The sequence below is a fragment of the Argiope bruennichi genome, chromosome X2 (assembly GCF_947563725.1).
Source record: "Argiope bruennichi chromosome X2, qqArgBrue1.1, whole genome shotgun sequence".
Taxonomy (NCBI): Eukaryota; Metazoa; Arthropoda; class Arachnida; order Araneae; family Araneidae; genus Argiope; species Argiope bruennichi.
In genome coordinates, this window is record NC_079163.1 from 67,679,001 (window position 1) to 67,697,514 (window position 18,514).

At 30.5% G+C, this 18,514-nt stretch overlaps 1 protein-coding gene across 1 annotated transcript in view; it reads right to left on the bottom strand.

Annotated features, from left to right (window-relative positions):
* LOC129960922 (arylsulfatase B-like) overlaps positions 1-16,033 on the bottom strand; it is a 33,257-nt gene extending 17,224 nt beyond the window's left edge. The window contains exons 1-4 of the mRNA XM_056074666.1: positions 15,858-16,033; positions 10,370-10,481; positions 5,903-5,954; positions 4,221-4,324 (exon numbers count right to left, since the gene is read on the bottom strand). Coding sequence (XP_055930641.1) covers positions 4,221-4,324; positions 5,903-5,954; positions 10,370-10,481; positions 15,858-15,954 — 365 coding nt within the window. The 5' untranslated portion in view covers positions 15,955-16,033. The remainder of the gene's footprint in view (positions 1-4,220; positions 4,325-5,902; positions 5,955-10,369; positions 10,482-15,857) is intronic.
* Between the last annotated feature and the right edge of the window lie 2,481 nt (positions 16,034-18,514).

Genomic DNA, 18,514 nt, shown 5'->3' on the forward strand with positions numbered 1-18,514 from the left:
AAAGAGTTGTTTCTAATAATATTTGTTATATTATTTGATAATATTGCAAAATAATTCCGGTGCCAAGGAAATTTTAGTGGTTTTAAAGTATTTTGGGCTTTTTATTTCAAAAATGATGTTACGTTTGTAGAACTGGTTCGCAATGTTTCAACTTTAATATTCATCAAATCAAGCACATACCGTTGAGTATTTTCCATTGTATTTCCGAGATAGTTTAGAATTGCATAACGCCTATTCTGTTTCAGTTTCAGTTTCTTCTGTATAATGCATATTCTGTGTGTACAGCCTCTGATACACGCTACTGATATTGAATTTTAGATATATTTTTACTTTCTTATGTTTTTCATTTTATTATTTGATTATTATTATTTAATAACAATAATATTATTAATACCATATTATTATTTAACGCCATAATACAGGTTATCCAAATCAAATATTCCAAATCAAAATAATAAGAGACCTTGCAATTATTCAACCTTGACTTGGCAACTATGATAAGAAAAGTTTTCAAGTTGGTGTATCAATTGTATAAAGAGAACCTATTAATCACCCCATTGACTATTAAATTTGTTTTGTGAATATAAAAGAAAAGTAAATGGCAACACCTTGATTTGGAATCAGTTAGATGACCTCCACCAAACAATGAGGGTATTCCTATATCAGTTTCTGGTATTCGTCCGCCAGACGAAAGCACACAGAATACTAAATTTAATAGTAGAAGTAAATATCACACAAGGATTTGAGCACCACATTAGTTTTCTGATGGAGAATTTAATATAATACTTATATTGTCAACGAAAGGCTAAAGCTGCTAGTATCTAGATAAAAGGGAAGTCATATCACTGACTCTCCGACCCGCCCGAAGGCACACGGATAATAAAACTGAATGACTGGATCGCCGCTAAGGACCATCACCGGCCACGGTACAACCCTTCCCTAAGAAAGTACGTCCTGTCATCGATGGGACGAGCCAGGCTCCCAATTTTTCGTGTATCCTCCATGGTAGCGAGAGCCAACCACCACGCCGGAAGCTTCTCATCCTCATTTCGAGGTGCCCCCCGGAGGGATAAATAGAAGGGGAAACTTTTTTAAAATCGGATGTTAAAATAGTAGGTTATAAAACAAGGAAGGAGAAAATTCTTCAATGCTTTAGTCACGAATTCTTCCATGCTTGAATACTGTAATAATATTCCTCAGCTTCTTTTCCATATGGGAATCGAATACGAACAAGAATATTGAGGACCTTTCATAGAGAATTTCACCATAAGTTTGAAATGTGCATTATTGTTTAACGTCAATCATTTCCTAACCGGTCAAGAAGTGTATCAAAATATAAAAATGGTTTTGGCAGAATCTCTGCTTTCTACAATGTCAATGGTATATTTTGTTCATGTAAAGATAATCATCTTAATCCACAATCAATAAAGAGGACATACGAAACCCTACTATTTTATTTGCGTGTGGGATAATAGGGCACAAAGAGGCCATAAGGAAAAAGTTAAACAGCTATAAGAGAAACGTTGATAGTAATTGCAGAGAATATTATTAGGGAACCATTGATTGATAGAAATCAAATAATTCTTCCAACACTTCATACAAAACTTTGCCCAATGATATAATTCTATAAAGATAGTGATGAGCTTCCAATGCATTTATAAACTGTTTTAAAGAATAATGAAAAGCTACAAACAGGATTTTTGACTGTCCTTATTTTTACTAACTATGGAAAGATTTAGCATCTGACTGATATTGAATCTTGTGCTTAGTCGTATTTAATTTTAGCTACTAAGATAATTTCTGGTAAATGCAAAGCAGAGAAATATAAAGAACTGATGTAGGTATGCTTACATTTTTTTTTAAAATCCTACGATCACATTTATTACCTGGTCTTTTGGACAAATTTTCAGGCAGTTTAGATTGTTTTAGTGAGGAACTGGAGCATAGTAATAGTTAAAGTAAGGGAACAGACATATCAAGGCAGGTGGGGCATACATATCGTTAGACACTACATCATTTTTGATTCAGAATCTTATTTAGTTATTTATTTATTCAGATCGGGTGTCTCTAAGCAATTCCAGTTTTCTTGCGTTATCTCAAATTAACTTATTCGAACGGGATTAGTATATAGTAAATGGGAAACCAAACTTCGCTCAGCATGTGTTTTTTTTTTTAATTTTTTTTTTTTTTTTTTTTTTTTGTGGGAAATCATAAATAAAATTTTATCCTATGGTTCGTTTAAAGTTATACGCGAAATTTAACTGAATTGCAAATGCGGGATCGAACATGGAAAAAATGCATGGGGTCCGAAGTTCTAACTACCACTTGATCTCGGAAACGCTTTTGCTGCTAATGTATAGCCACCTGCTAATATTTAGTTATTAAAAAAAATCGCGCGCGCGTGTAAAATCCATTGTTTTTGGTTTGGTTTGGGTGCATCCCATTTTAAAGCAACACTAGGGCTATTTTCGGACAGTCATCGTAATTTTGAGTTGTGGTCAGACGACAAAAACGACACCTGAACTTGCACACTGCTCTCTAAACTTCCAAGCCACACCAGCAGCAGGACGTTTGGTCCCAATGGATCTAGCGTGCACCAGGCCCGCTTACACTAAGGTTCTTCTATGGAATCGGTTCTCCAATCTGAAACACGCCGGTTCCAAAGCCGAGATCTTACTCCCAGGCCACCGCGGCCTGTATAGCATCTGGGAAAGCGAACCTCACTCAGCATTTTTTTTTTTTTTTTTTTTGTGAAATTGTAAATAAAAACTTATCCTAAGGCTCGCTTAAAGCTATAGTAGAAATCTAATTGAATTGCAAACGCAGGATCGAATATGGGAAAAATGCACGGGAGTCCGAACTCCTAACCACTACTACATCTCGGAAACGCTTTTCCGACTCATGTATAGCCACATGTCAATATTTAGTTATAAAAAAAAAATTGTGTGTAAAATCGCATTTTTTCAGAAAAGACACCTATAAAGATGAACTTAAAAAACGCAAACCTTATCTAAATATAAAATTTGATCCGGAGCCGTTTCCGAGACACACAAAATAAATTTATATGTATATAAGAATTGATCGTTTAAAGTTATAAGATTTTAGACATTTGCGGGTGACAACACTAAAATGTCAATAAAATAATGTATTTAAAACCTAGTGGCAAATTCCCTTCTGATCTGGCTCAAGATCAAAATACTTGTATTCAGCTTTTAGTCGAAAGTTCTTTTGACATTAGCGAAATTGCTGCTTATAAAAAGAAATGCCATGAACCTATTGTTTGCTAATGGATTCTGAAACCTTCTGCGCTTTCGCGTATGCGTTTGGATGGGTTTAATTCGTCAAAATGGGGTGAGGGGAAAAGATGAAAATGAAGTAAATTACGGAAATGAGCACATCCTTTCACGTTTCACCCCTTAGTGAATTGGAATCGTTAAAAAGCGGTCCAATGAACTGAAACGAACAGTATTTTCCAAGCGCAATGCATTTCGTTCCATAATATTGTTTTTCATTTTATTCTTTATATCTGATATATATTTTGAGATTTATGTGTTGATTTAACATTAGGGTTAAGTTGATTTATTTTATAGATTTAACTTTAATTATTAACTTGCATTTGAAACCCTTTTAATGCGAATTGAAAACTGCATACAGATTATTATAAAAAATTTATCTTCCCTTTATCTCAAAACAAGAGCAAATTTTATATTAAAAAATGCCCGATTTAGAATCAGCAATACAAATATTGTAGCCTAAAATCATTGAAATATCATTGACAACAAAATAAGAATAATTTTGGGGCCCGGCATCAACGGCAATGACGTGATGTTTCGGACTTCCGCGGTGTGTCAAAGTGGTCGCGAGGGTAATGAGTTACACGGGCCCAGCATAGTAATGAGTTAAACGTTTCCACAAAACTAAGTATTACTCAAGTGATCAGCTGAAGAAGTATGAATTTTAAAACAACTCAAAGAAATTAGAAAATCCCTCATTTTAATAAGATAAAAATGAATTATAATACACTTAGTAGGGTATAATTTACTGTTTTAGGCTATAAGATCAATGCGATTATTATTTAACCGATTAATACATTTGCATTTAGTTTTATTTAAAGTGAAAAAGAATGTTTCCTATTTTTTTTTTTTTTTAATCCTTTTGAAATTTTTTACATTTTGTCTTTACGTTTTATTTCGTTCTTTATGCTGAATGATTGTGCTTACTTTCCAATCAAATGTGTGCTGTACCCAACTTGTTTCAGTTTTTCAGGTAAAAACGTTAGTCCAAGAGGAACACCAGTTGGCACCAAAGGATTCAGCACATGGTTCTAAAAAATAGAAACAGCAATAAAAGCAGTCATGCTTTTTGGAATGCAGCATCTTTTCCTTGCAGCTGAAAGAAATGATTAAGACTTTGCAATCACATTTGACTCCCTCGCTTTACTGTATCACTTATTGTACATCAAATAAGGAACAGGAGATCGAAAGGGAATACATATCTTATTGTGTAGTGATTTGAAGGAAAAATTTATTTTGTTTTTGCGTCGTTTTAGAACGACTGTTTTTGATTTCATCCCTGTAATATGGAGGTTCAGTTGATGAATCATTATCACTCTAACACACGCGCATCTTTACTGAATTTTTGTTTCTAAACCTTTTGATACGGAACATAATAGAGAATCATTTTATCTTTCCTTTCTTAACTACTTAGCTTATTTTTACTAGTTAATAAGACAAAATCTTTTGTTGTGTGAGTGTCGTTTTGATTTAACTTTAAGATGTTTCTCATTTTATTTAGCTTAGTTTAAAATTGTTATATCTACATCCCATTTTAAAGCAACTCCAAGGTTAATTCTGAACCATAATTCTCAACAGTAACCAGATAATGATGACCACATCAGATTCCGCAATTTTATCTTCAAACTTTCGTGCCGCACTATTGGGAGGACATTCGACTAGACCGGTTTAACGCGCACCAGGCTGCAGGTGTTTGCTGTCCAAAAAAATCCAACTTAAAAAATGTTTTTGTTTCTAAATAACTTTGAAACATATTAACTGATTCTGTAATGTAACATAGGGACGAAGAGGCGTGCTCCCCATCTGACGTCATCAATGCACCCGCTCTCTTCTTACCCTACTTTACATCTCTCAAGTACTAGTAACCTCGTCCTATTGCCTTGCACATTTGCTAAACAACGTTTTCCGGTGATTGGTATTGATTATTCATTGGTCATCCATTGATCATCCACCAGACTACGTTCCTCCTCAAGCTTAAGATCATTCCACCATGCGTGAAGTCATCTAGCCATACTGCATGCCTTTCATCGTTCTTTGGATTATAGCCTTACATTGTATGCATTAAAATGCACACATTTTCCTTTCCCTCACTTCACCTGTCGTTTCTTTTTCCTATTATTTGCATACAATCACCTTTCTTCTTAATTGGGTGGTCAGTGGAGTAATTATAATAAGCCCTTTTCTACCATCTCGATGATTTCTGCTAAAAAGTACACCGCTACTTAAATTTTACCTGCAGTTGTATATAAATAGGCTGTCCTTTATTCGTATATACAGGGTGTTGCCGAATTCGACCAATAAATTCAGAGAGGTGATAGTAGGCACCTTATCTCGCGATAAGATAAGAAAAACAAATTGCAATTTCATTAAAAAAATATTGTAAAATATTCAAATAAAATTATTTTTTACATTTTATTGACGAATTTCTAGCTATGACTGAATTCACAGCTGATTTCATGTATTAATCATTTAATAATAAAATGCAAGATAAATAAAATCATTATTTTAATCTTTGAATAAATATATGTAATTAATTCTCATTGAATAGTTATACATAATATGAAATTTTTGCATTAATCGAAATATATTTTTAATATTTAAAAAAGTACCTGACGTCCAATTCTATATGGATAGTAGCCAGTCATAAAAGCAGCACGTGATCTAAAAAATATACACATTATTGATATAAATATGTTTCAGGTTGTTATTCTTTTTTTATGATATTAATTACAATGATCATAATCTGATAAAAAAAAAGTCAAATCATATCGGAATTAGGTTTATTTCTCTTGCTGTTATTTCGTCTTTAAAATTATTAAAATTAAGTTTCAAATCAAATGCTCAAATAGATGCTCAGATAAGCATACTCAAATAAAGCAGAAAATAAAATAATTTTGTTCATCTTCTGTTATTTCATCGTATTCTTAAAGCTATAAGTCCGTATACCTGAAGACATAGTAATTACTCTGTGCTAAATCTGTTCTACTTCTGTTATTTCATCGTATTCTTAAAGCTATAAGTCCGTGTACCTGAAGACATAGTAATTACTCTGTGCTAAATCTGTTCTATAAAGGGCATACCAACGGAGAATTTCATGTTATGCTTAGTTGTTTGCAGGGAAATGAAATCCTATTAGAAGAATAGAATTTAGAAAATTTCCCAAAGTTTGTTTAGTATGCTTGCGTGCATAAAAACAAATCGCACGCAAAATTCCTATTGTTGCCTATATTTAATATATAACGGGATTTTTTTTCGGTGTTGATTTTCGATTGATCTAGCGGTCGAATTAATTGCAACAAGTCGTTTAGTCTGGAATTGTGTTTTGAGTGCAATGAATATACATGACAGCATTTTATTACTTTTATTGTATTTTTATTATTCAACTAGACATCTAAAACTTGTCACTATACCATAAAAACGAAAATTGTGCAATATTACAGGGTAATTACAGTTTTTGAGCGAAAATAAAGGGCTATTAATCTGAGAAAACTTAAATTCAAAATTTTAAGAATAAAAATATTCTATAAAATCAACCATTGGATGTTATGATAGCTTAATTAGCTCAGAAATAACTTTTAATGTAAATTTTGAAAGTTTTTTTTTAATTAAAAAAATTTAAACATTACTTTTTGAAAAATTAAATTTTTTCGAAAAAAAAGGGGCTTTTTGAAAAATGCTTTCATGTATTTCTCATCTATCCAAATTCACAGGGGGAAAAGCTACTTTTAAAAGTATTGTTCTGTTTTTTCAAATGGCCTCTATATGGACGTTGTTCAGAAGAGAAAAAAAAATGGTGAAAAATCATTTTAAACACTCCTCAACGATAGGCCAAGCTGCGCATCAAAAAATATTGTTAATGGTTGTTAATTTTGTCAACGTTAGTAGCTTTCTCTATTTATCCATTTAATTTTCAGCACTTTTTTCTAAACAATGACCACATAACAACCATTTTTAGTTTTAGAATGATATTTCTCTGTGTCTCTGTGGGAATTCGAGCAGATTGAATAGCACATAAGAATATTTTTCGTGGAGTTTTTTGAAAAATAACGTAGATATTAGTTTGAAAATTTTTTAAGATATTCCCTGCTGTATAACTGTATAACGCACTTTCTTTTGGAATTACAAAAATTGTATCGAAATTCAAAATATTTTTCAAGCTCAGTTTAGTTGTATTAACGTCCCGTTTTAAAGCAACACCAAGGCTATTTTGAGTCGGACCTCGTAATTTTGAACAGCGGTCAGATGGTGAGGACGACACTGGATCTAGCACCCCCTCTCCAAACTTCCATGCCACACCATAGGGAGGACGTTTGGCCCTGATGGATTTAACAGGCACCAGCCCCGCTTACTTGACGGTTCTTTGGTGGAATCGGGTCTCAAAGCTGAAATCCTCTGGTTCCGCAGCCGAGACCTTACACCAGGCCACCGAGGTACAAAATATTTTCAAAATTAATTTTTTATGCACTTTTGACATAATTAAGCTATTTTAACATTTTATGGTTTGTTTCATATAGTTATACGTGCCATTTCAGATTAATTGCCGAGGAAATTTTATTTAAACACGAAGAACAGATTTTCAACTCCTCTCCCCCACCCCAAGCTTTTCTTTCTAACCCTGTACAATATCCATTTGCGCTTTATTTTCAATTTGTTAATTTCCCAGTTACATTTAAACATATTCACGAAACAATTCCTTTTTAGGATGAATTTTTTTATCATTAGGTTGATGCCTGGTTTTGTTGCAACAAGTACAGGTTCATACTGATACTCTATTATACCTGATATTTTTGTACCTGAAAAAGCCAGTAATCATTTTCCTCCGTCCAAATGAAACCAGGTATTGGTTCTCGCTAGATCGGGATTGAGTTGAAACCCAGTTTTGTAATATCAGAAGAGAATGATACTGTTAGTCAATTGTACCTGACTCTTTTATCTGATAATTTTAAATTTGATACACTCGGCAGCCGATCACTTTTCCGTCGATAGGTATTAAAACATTATTTGTTTATAGATATTAGCTTTAAAAATTGTTTATTTTTACCCAAACTGTTCGTTACCTATAATTTCAGTTATTAATTTTAATTTTGTACTTTGTTTGTTACTTAAAGCGTTATTAAAAAGTAAGAACTTTTATAAAAATTAGAAGACTGATAGCAAGTGTTTAATTTTTGAAATTTTACTTTGTCATACATCTATTAAGAAAACACTTATGTTTTTAGTTTTAAAAATAAAAATATTTTCTTTTGAAGAACGTTTTCTTAAATCTCTATATTCTGAAAATTCTATTCATGTTCAACGCTTAATTTTTATTTGCTTTCAATTACTTTACTAATAATAATTCTGTTATTTAAGTTGCCTATTTATTTAGAATAAAAAAAATATTTAAAATAAAATACACTTATATTTTTCATAGAAAATGACAAGAAATTTTATTTATAAATGTGTAGAAAACATAAACACATGCGTATAGAGTCGTCGAGGTAGAAATTAAGGTAATATTGTAGATCCGATACTTTGTTTCATGTTGATATAAAGCTCACCTTGATAGTATCATTTTGATATATCATATCAACTTGATAATAAGTATTCACCCTTTATACATCGATAGTACTTAAAAGTATCGCTTCAACCATACTGATATCTTCGTAACATATCTATTTTTTTTACGATATTCAAAAGAACAACACAAAGAGCGTAACTTCGATAGCAAGCAGTAGTATCAGCTAAAGACAGAAATAAAAAATATTTTTTATTAATTAAATTAATTAGTTTAATTTAATTAATAATTAATTTGATTAATTTAAGAAGTTTTTTTCCTCTTTTCTGGGCTTATTATGAATAAAAACTTTTATAATGATGCAAAAATAAGGTCGAAAATTTGATTGTAAAATAATGTAGTATATAAATGGTTAAGGTGGTAGTTGTATCTGCTTGATACTGAGTATCAAGTTGATAATTGTATCAAATTAATACAAAATAACAAGGTGATACTTTTATCAGATTGATACACTATAATTCCAAATTACGATATCGCTTTTTCAGAAAAAACATCAGTGACGATGAGTAGATGCTTTGGTTTCTACAGTGTTTGACGGATGGAGATTTTGTTTATATCGTTAGTATACTGAAAGGCTGAGATTCCTCTGAGATACGTGCATTGCTACATGGGATAAAGAGAATTATGGCTGTGTACGAAAGCAGGTCATTTATTGAGAAGGTATTAGTGTGTTTTCTATTACATGGAAAGTCTAAGCTGTACGTTGGTAATTTTTATCCGTTTGTTACATTTATTAAGTTAACTGGGTTTTTTTTTGTTGTTTTTTGCTGAAAAAATTGATAGAAAAAGGCATCTGGCTTGCGAAATTTGGGACGAATGAAGTCGTGAAGATCATCAATCAGCATCAATCGAGTTCGAAAACTAAGACTGAATACTTGATACTTTCAGTCTATATCAATTTGGTGTACCTGATGTGTTTGCATTCCTAATAGGAAGAAATGTCAAATTGATCCAGTATCACCCAACCGTAATTCGTTTGTATGTTTTTGTTATATGTACGTTTTCAATAGATTTTCTTTCCCTCTGACCATCAAGAACTTAGATACCTGAGAATTTTTCTTTGATTTATTTTTCATACAAGAAATCTTCTTAAACAAAATTTTAGATTTCCGACGAATAAAACTATCTGTATAGATAGTGCATAAAAGGTTAAATAACGTTTAATGCTCAGTTTTTTTTTTCTCATACTCATATTAAAAAGTATTAGATTCTAAATGTGATATTTATGACTAAGGACAGAAACTTACATGATGGTAACACAAAAAAAATTATTTTCTCCCCCCCCCCAAAAAAAAACCCCCACAGATTTTAAGCAACTGTTTGTGTACGTGTGTGCATGTACAGCAGGAAAAAAAATCTCCGTGTGTGTGTTTGTGCAAGAGAAAGAAATGTTTAATTTAGACAGATCTTTTTAACGCTTTTACAGACTATATCTAGTTTTCAGAATAGTCACCAAATTCCTAGAGAAAATGGAATATTCATTATGGCTGCCATTCTGAATGCTTAAAATTTAACTTACGGTGTACATACTGGCTGCACGTAACTTTGATTTAAAATGACTGCATCTCGAGCCAGCTCTTCCAAGTGAGGTGTGAAAATCTTCGGATTGTGCCAACTCACGTCATTCCAACCTATGAAAAAATACGCAAAAGGAAGTTATTAAAATACTGGAAAGATCGTTTAAAAAGTTTCATGCAACAAACCACTACAGCAATCGCCTGATGATAATGTTTCATTCATCTTCAATTCGTTCGACGTCATGCAATAACGTTACTAGGACTGACCAGGTTGTCAGCTTGTCCAATGGCAAGTAAGCTTTTGCCGATAATACGGTGAAGGCCCCAGTAATTTTTGTTAACTCAAAAGTTTCATAGGCAGAAAAATTAAAAGTAATTAATATTGCGGCAGTGGACCTTGGTTAACCGTGTCAGAGTAAAAATCTTCACGAACAATTTGTCTTCCATGCGAATATAATAAAATGCTGCAATCAAAAAGAAAATTTATATTAGATGTAGACCCTCATAGAAAGGATTGAACCCAAAATCTTGTCAGTCTCGATTGTATCAAAATGCTTTTTGGAGACTTAGGAAATGGACTGATACACTATTTTGGTTTGATGATTTTAATAATCAATATAATCATTATACATATAATACACCATCGTAACTAATAAACCTTGCATTATACCCGAAAGAAATTCTTTTTCATATTTATTTAGATCTGATTTAGTTAATAGTCCTAATTATGGTTGTGATGGTTTCTGTGTAATACTGAGAACCATGCATGGCTTTGATCTAACACTCAAAATTTTCTGTTCTGTGGATGGTGAGAAAACAATGAACAACGAGTAGAACGCTGCTGTTTTTCCTGTCATAGCTTGTATTTTGCACACGACATGTAGGAGGATCGTAGTACACTTCCGCTTCCAATGTCTTGGCAATGTTGCTAATGCAGCACCTTGCCTTCCTCATTTAATTACTATAAAAGGAAATCAGGGTGGATAGTACGGAAACCGGACAGTCGCGAACCGGATACTCGGGAGTGTACTGTATTTAAAATATAGACTTATTAACACTATTTGTTTGTTGGAGCCTATGCCTAGCTCTTTTGCTTTCAAAAACTTACGAAGTCCGGATAATAGCTCAGACGCTTTAAATTACTTCTGTAACACATAAACACACCTCAAATAAAACCTGCTAAGATTATTGTTCCCTTTTTTGTTGTCATTTAGTAATTGAGATATGTTTCTGTATAGTTATAGAATTAACTGTTTCGTACTCTGAAATTCTTCGCATTAGAATGAAAGAAGAAAAAAAATATCGGAAAAGTCAGATAATCCTGCAGTGAAGCTGAATTTTTTATTGTCTTGAAGAGTATTAAAAATTTAAGGATGTTTTTTGAATAAGAAATTTTAGAAGAAAAAGTAGAATCTAGTTTCCTCTAAGAGCATATAACAAATATCATATCAATGAAAAAAAATCATTCAAATGTAGTTCTGATTGAATAATCAACTAAAATACAATTAAGATCAAAGTATTTCATTACAGAAGCAATTTTCAAACAAAAATGATTACAAGATGCATTTAAAAATTACGGAGATTTGTTGTTAGCAGTACACAAGGAAAAGGGCCAGTGCAGGAACAAAATTGAGAGCCTTGGACTAGAGAAATTTGGTTCTCCATTAGAATCTAACTAAGAGTTATAACATCTGTGGCATGATGAAAATATATGCCAAATAAATAATGGAGAGATAAGAGATAAAAAAGTGACCCAATTTCTGATTCATGTGGCACAATTTTACAAAGCTGCTTTTTTTTCAAAACAGGATGTTGTAAATCAACTTCTGCCACTGATGATCGTATACGTAATTAATTTTAACAATAAATATCTAAAAAAATTATTTTGTGAAAGCTTTTTTTAACACTGTTTGCAGCGTTTTTATTTTTTCATCCCGTATTCTACATAATTTATTAAGCTGAACTTCCCTTTAACTCTAAAAGATTTCCATCTACTTACAACAATTGAAATTAAAGCTAAACGAAATTGAAAGAAAAACTCTTATTCTAAATTAAGAAAAGAATAGAAATAGTATTAACATATGACAGACCAAATAGAGAATTTTCGAAACTAGGAAAATTTCGAAGAATCAGTGAAACAGTCTTTTTTTCCCTTGCTTAATTCAATTCCTTCTTATGAATGAGATCAATAACCTTTCTTGATTAAAATTCAGAAAGAAAAAATTCTTCCAAAATTTTTTGTTCGAGATATAGTGATTTTCGATATATCAAGGGTTCCACTATATTTAGAGAATATGATATATAAATTAATATAAAAACAATACGTGTATACAAGTATATAAAAAATGCACTTTATTAACAATTTTATAGTTCTTTATTTGATTCAATGACATTTTTTCACTTTAATTTACAAATATTTTACAGCATTTCTTTATAGTAAATTTAATAATTATTTTGGTTCGATCCATGTTTTCCAATATGTCGTATTCTAAGGAAAAAAAACCATTCAATAATTGTCCTAATGACAAACTTGAAAACATTGAATCTCGTATTTCAGAAACCCCGTAACAGAAAAATTATATGAAAGTTCAGCTTTTACTGGTTTATTATATTAATCGTGCAAAGAATACACTCTTTTCTTGAGTCATCATATAATGCTTATTTTACCTGTACAACATATCTGAAGTTGAAATGAAATATTATTTAAAAGTCATTTTTTAAAACCTCAGTTGCTGCAGATATGCATCTCTATTTTAGGTATCCTTTGCATTCGGGAATTTTTTCCTAAAAATGTATCAGCTATTAGAAGTTTTGTAACTATAGAATTTCTTAAATAAACGATTTTTTAATATACAAATTACTTTTCTCCTCTCCCACAGTAGTTATGTAAAGTAATTGCTATGTGGGGGAATGTATCTTCTATTTAAATTTCTATTTTTCATGAAAATGATGTCAAAACGATAGTTAAATTTTTACTTCTTTCATTCTATACTATTCATAGGTTTCTAGAAGCAACAGTCCTCCAGACAGGAACTATTGTAATAGTAGGTATCAAGGTGCAGCAGCATATTTTATCGTTGATAATGTTTTATCATAGTAATTTGTATTAAAAGCAAAATTTAGAAATTTTTCGCTTATTGTTCCTATATAAATATTTTTGAGCAGATATAAACATTCATGAAACTTTTCGAAGTCGCTGATTATCTATTTACAAGACCTTATCCTATTTTTACTTTTAAAATATTTAAAACTATAATAACTTAGAAGAACATGCATGACGTTGCGCGGGATGAGATGAATTAAATTATTAAATTACTTAATTCTTGGATAATTTAATAATTTATTTTTTTCTAATTTTATGATTAATTTATTTAATAATAAATCTCCTCAAGTGAATAGTAGAAATGGCACCATTTATTTAGACTATAAAGTGCAAAGTATACTGAAGCAAGGCTTTAAAAAATGGCACCCTTCAAATGTCATTGATCCAAGAGTACTTAAAAATTTGCTACGCTGATTTTATTTTATCCAATAAATTCGTATAAAAAGTATATGTGTCTGCTGTGCCCAGACAAATCTATTGCTCTCACAACCAAGATTTTCCGAATTTTAAAATTGGAAAATCTTGTAAATGATGATGGAAATGGAAAAAAGTGGAATGTGAATGAATGATGATGAAGTGATATGATGAATTTCAGTGAAGTCAAAACTTTTTTAACATAAAATAAAGCAATGAAAACGAACATAAGGGAATAACATAGGTTTAGCCTATTTATTTTTAATTATGTCACCTGATTAACTACAGATGATGAAAATCGAAACAAATAATTGAAACTGAAGACGCGCTCAAAACAATGTGTAGAACGGACAATGAAAGAAAGTTTTGTTGCAAGCCATGCTGCTGAAATTATATGAAAATAATTTTAAGGATTTTCACATAATTTCTATTTTAATAACATGGTTTTCATAGCATATGATTTCTTAATTTAGTTCCTTGAAAAATCAGCGAAGAAAAACCAATGAGAGAACGTATTTTACTCCTTCTCTTTAAAATTAGAGAAAAATATTCGAATAATAAACAGAAAGAAAAAAAAAGAATTAGAATATCAGATGCTGGAATTTTTATCTTACTTATGAAAATTTTTCAGTAAAAGGGATTTTTTTTTATTTCGCAAAATTCAACAAATTATGTCAGAAATGCAAAATAAATTTTTTTTAGAACGACAAGTGCTTCTTCTCTTCGACGGTGCACATTTTTTTACAATGACTAGAAAAATAAGTACAGAAAAACGTGAGAAAAATCATCCAAAACCTCGCAAGATATTAAATAGAAAATTTGCTACATTCAATTTTAAAATTCGGAAGATCTTGGTGGTGAGAGCGATAGATTTGTCTGGGCACTGCAGACACATTTCTTTTTTTATATGAATTTATCAGATAAAATAAAATCAGTGTAGCAAATTTTTAAGTTCTCTTGGATCAATGACATTTGAAAGGTCCCATTTTTTAGAGTCTCGCTTCAGTACACTTTAAGCTTTCTAGTCTAAATAAATGGTGCCATTTTTACTATTTACTTGTGGAGATTTATTATTAAATGATGCTGCCTTGGAGGCGAGTGTCGTTCCTGGTCATTGCAATGGTGTTACACATCAAATGAACCATGCCAATTTAATTTTAGCAAGCATCTTACAATGAAAAAACGTTCAGATGATACGAGAATCTATCGTTGCGTGAGTACCATTTCCCAAATTCCTCAATCTATTGCGACAATAAGCTTATAGAATATTTTTCAGTTCTATTATAATACATTTAGAGATGCTGCATAACTGTTCGAAAATTACAAAATTATGCATATTATAAAAATTATCATCTGATAAAGGCCAACGTTTTACAATTTGGCAACCCATTTATTTGAAATGACTTTTGCATTTGAAACGCATTTAATTTTTGAAACATGTGAAGGCAGTAGCTTTTAGGTTCATATATTTCTTATTATTCGGAATATATACTTCTGCATGATATTGTTATAACTTAATCTAATTAGAATTATTAAAAAAAAATGGAAACATAAAGTCAAACATTTACGGAACGTTCTGATACATAAAATGTACCCAAAGGGTTAGAAGCCAAAGTGAGTTGATAAATAAAAATTTTATGTAGATTTAATATTTTGAAACAAATTTATTCACGAATTATTACGAAATTTATTAACTTTTTTTTGTGACTTTATTGCTTTATTTTAAACGAAGTATTTCGAAATAATAATATAATCTATTCAATTCCAGTGAAGAATGACATAAAATTTTCTGCAGAAATACAAATGCAATATATTTACTTTGGATGACTATAGATCATCCAATAACATCAAAAGAGAAAAAAATTAAAAGAAGAAATTTAAGAAATGAGCTTTAAAAATGTTTACAGAGGAGCATGATCAAAATGCTTGGTTTTAAGTGAAAAAGATTCAAGCTCAAGAAAAGATAATCTTACCTAAATCATCAGCAACAGTAAAAATGATATGTGGCTGTTTTTGCCCTAAAACATAATAAATTTTAAGGAGAATGAAGATTTGAAAAAGAACAGCCATTTCTCATTTTCTTCATGGGAGCGCCATTGCGAAGAAGTCGTCGATTCTGCCCGGAAAGTCCAACTTCCTTACGAAAGAAAATGGCATAAAACTTCCTTCCTCAGTTTCCCGATTATGACGCAAAGAATGAAAATCAAATGTGATCTACTAAGGAAATGAACCAATCCAAACACAAATATGATCATCTTGCACATATAGGTTGCTTTCAAAGTCCTTTGCTAGCTTTAACAATAACTATTGTTTCTCGCATGAAAAATATGCTTCAGTCATATTTTATTCCTTTATTCAACTCAGAAACTGCAATAAACACTTTTAGCATTACAGTACTTTTGATTGACAGTTCATTATTAAAAATATTATTCTCAAATTCACTACTATTTGTAAGGAATCAGAACTAATCGAATAACAAATAATCAAGCATCTTAAATATATCGATAATACACATCCTAAATAAATCGATAAAAACTTTTAAGATTAATTTAAAATAATTTTTTGGTCTAATTTATTTTTAATCAATCTTAAAGATAAGTTCTTGTGATCGAAAATATACAATTGTGTAAAATTTCTAGCACAATAGAAGTTAATGAAAAATATTATCTGAATAAAAAAGAAAACGAGTCAAATAAAATGAAAAAAAAAAAAAAAACAACTTTCAAATGAATTTTCATTTAATTGTGACCAAAATTCACAATGCTTTTGCCAGCTTTAACAATAATTATTGTTTCCCGCATGAAGCATATGCTACTATCATATTTTATTAATTTATTCAACTCAGAAACTGCAATAGACACTTTTATCACCACAGTACTTTTGATTGACAGTTCATTATTAGAAATATTATTCTCAAATTCATTACTATTTGTAAAGAATCAAAACTAATCGAATAACTAATAATCAGGCATTTTAAATATATCGATAATAAGCATCTTAAATAAATCGATAAAAACCTTTTAAGATTAATTTAAAATAATTTTTTGGCCTAAAGAAATTATTTTTAATCAATCTTATAAATAAGTTCTTGTGATCTAAAATATACAATTGTGTAAAATTTCTAGCACAAGAAAAGTTAACAAAAAAAAATATCCCAATGAAAAATGAAACGAGTCATATAAAATTAAAAAAAAAACCCTTTAAAACAAATTTTCATTTAATTTTTGCCAAAATTCTTGCAATCAGTGCCTGATACCATTTTTTTTTTTTTTTTTTTTAGCAACACAGGAGAGTTTGTCTAAAAATATATTCCAAGGCAGAGTTATTTTCCTCTCTGATTTATAATAAAAGAAACATTTTCATTACGCATAGAAAGTGGTTTACTAAAAAGGTATCAAAATAAAAAGCCAAGGGAAACAATTTAGGAGAGGAAGAAGCAGCTCTGTTGATGGTGATGGTAGGTTTTAGTTTTGAAATCTATTGGGAGAAAACCCTTCAGTTTAGATCTGGAAAGATCATACGCATCACCCTTCTACCAGGTGAGTTTTAATCGCAGAGTACAAATTTGTAATAAAAAAAGTTTTTTACTGAATAAAATTATATTTGAAAAACAGCCATTAATGTTAAATATATATATCCAAATGTTGTAAATTTTTGGTAAGATGTGTACTATCATATTTTCTGAAAATTAAATTCACAATGTTTCAAAGTTTTGCTTCAAACTCGTTGGAACAGAAAAATGTCTACTTTGTCCAAGAGGCATTCGCAATCAGACCGAATCCCTTTAAATACGTACAAACACTTTTTCTTCAACCACCGTAACCTTCATTATCTTATCTGAACTAAATATCTTTATCTTACTGTTTATAGATAGTAAAAATTTAAGTTGAGTAAATGTGACATAACATAGGATATTTATAACTGAAATAAAAATATAAACTTTTAGAGATTTTACGAAAATTTAGATGAACAAGCATTTGCTTTTCGGCATATGATTTCACGCGGTACTGCCATTTCACTGTGAATAGTTGAAGATACAAAATTAGACCCTGAAAAGTGTAGGAAAGTCAGATGCTCGAGCAACTCAAACATTAAAATTAAATTTGAATGTTTAGAAAATAATAAGAATGGGAATAAATTGAATTTACTTCATATATTAAATGATATCACGGTTTATGCGATATATATATATATATATATATATATATATATATATATATATATATATATATATATATATATATATATATATATATATATATATATATATATATATATATATATATATATATATATATATATATATATATATATATATATATGATCGAAAGAAACTATGTGAATCCCATTTTTATTACAATTGCCGTTTTTTAGCAGATTGCCGTCGTAGATATAACAGAGTTGTAGGACAAAAATGTTTTCTTTAATGTCTTGCGACCATCCCGAGATTTGATGCCGATTAACATTTCATGTAATTTAACACATGTTGAATGTCAGCTATTTATCTCTTTGTGTATGTGTTTATAGTGGCACAACCACACGGATGGACAAATAAACACAATTTCTGTAGGCAAAGTTCGTCGTTAGGCAAAATTTTCAGTTTTGGTGCAGGGATCTCATATCAAATTCC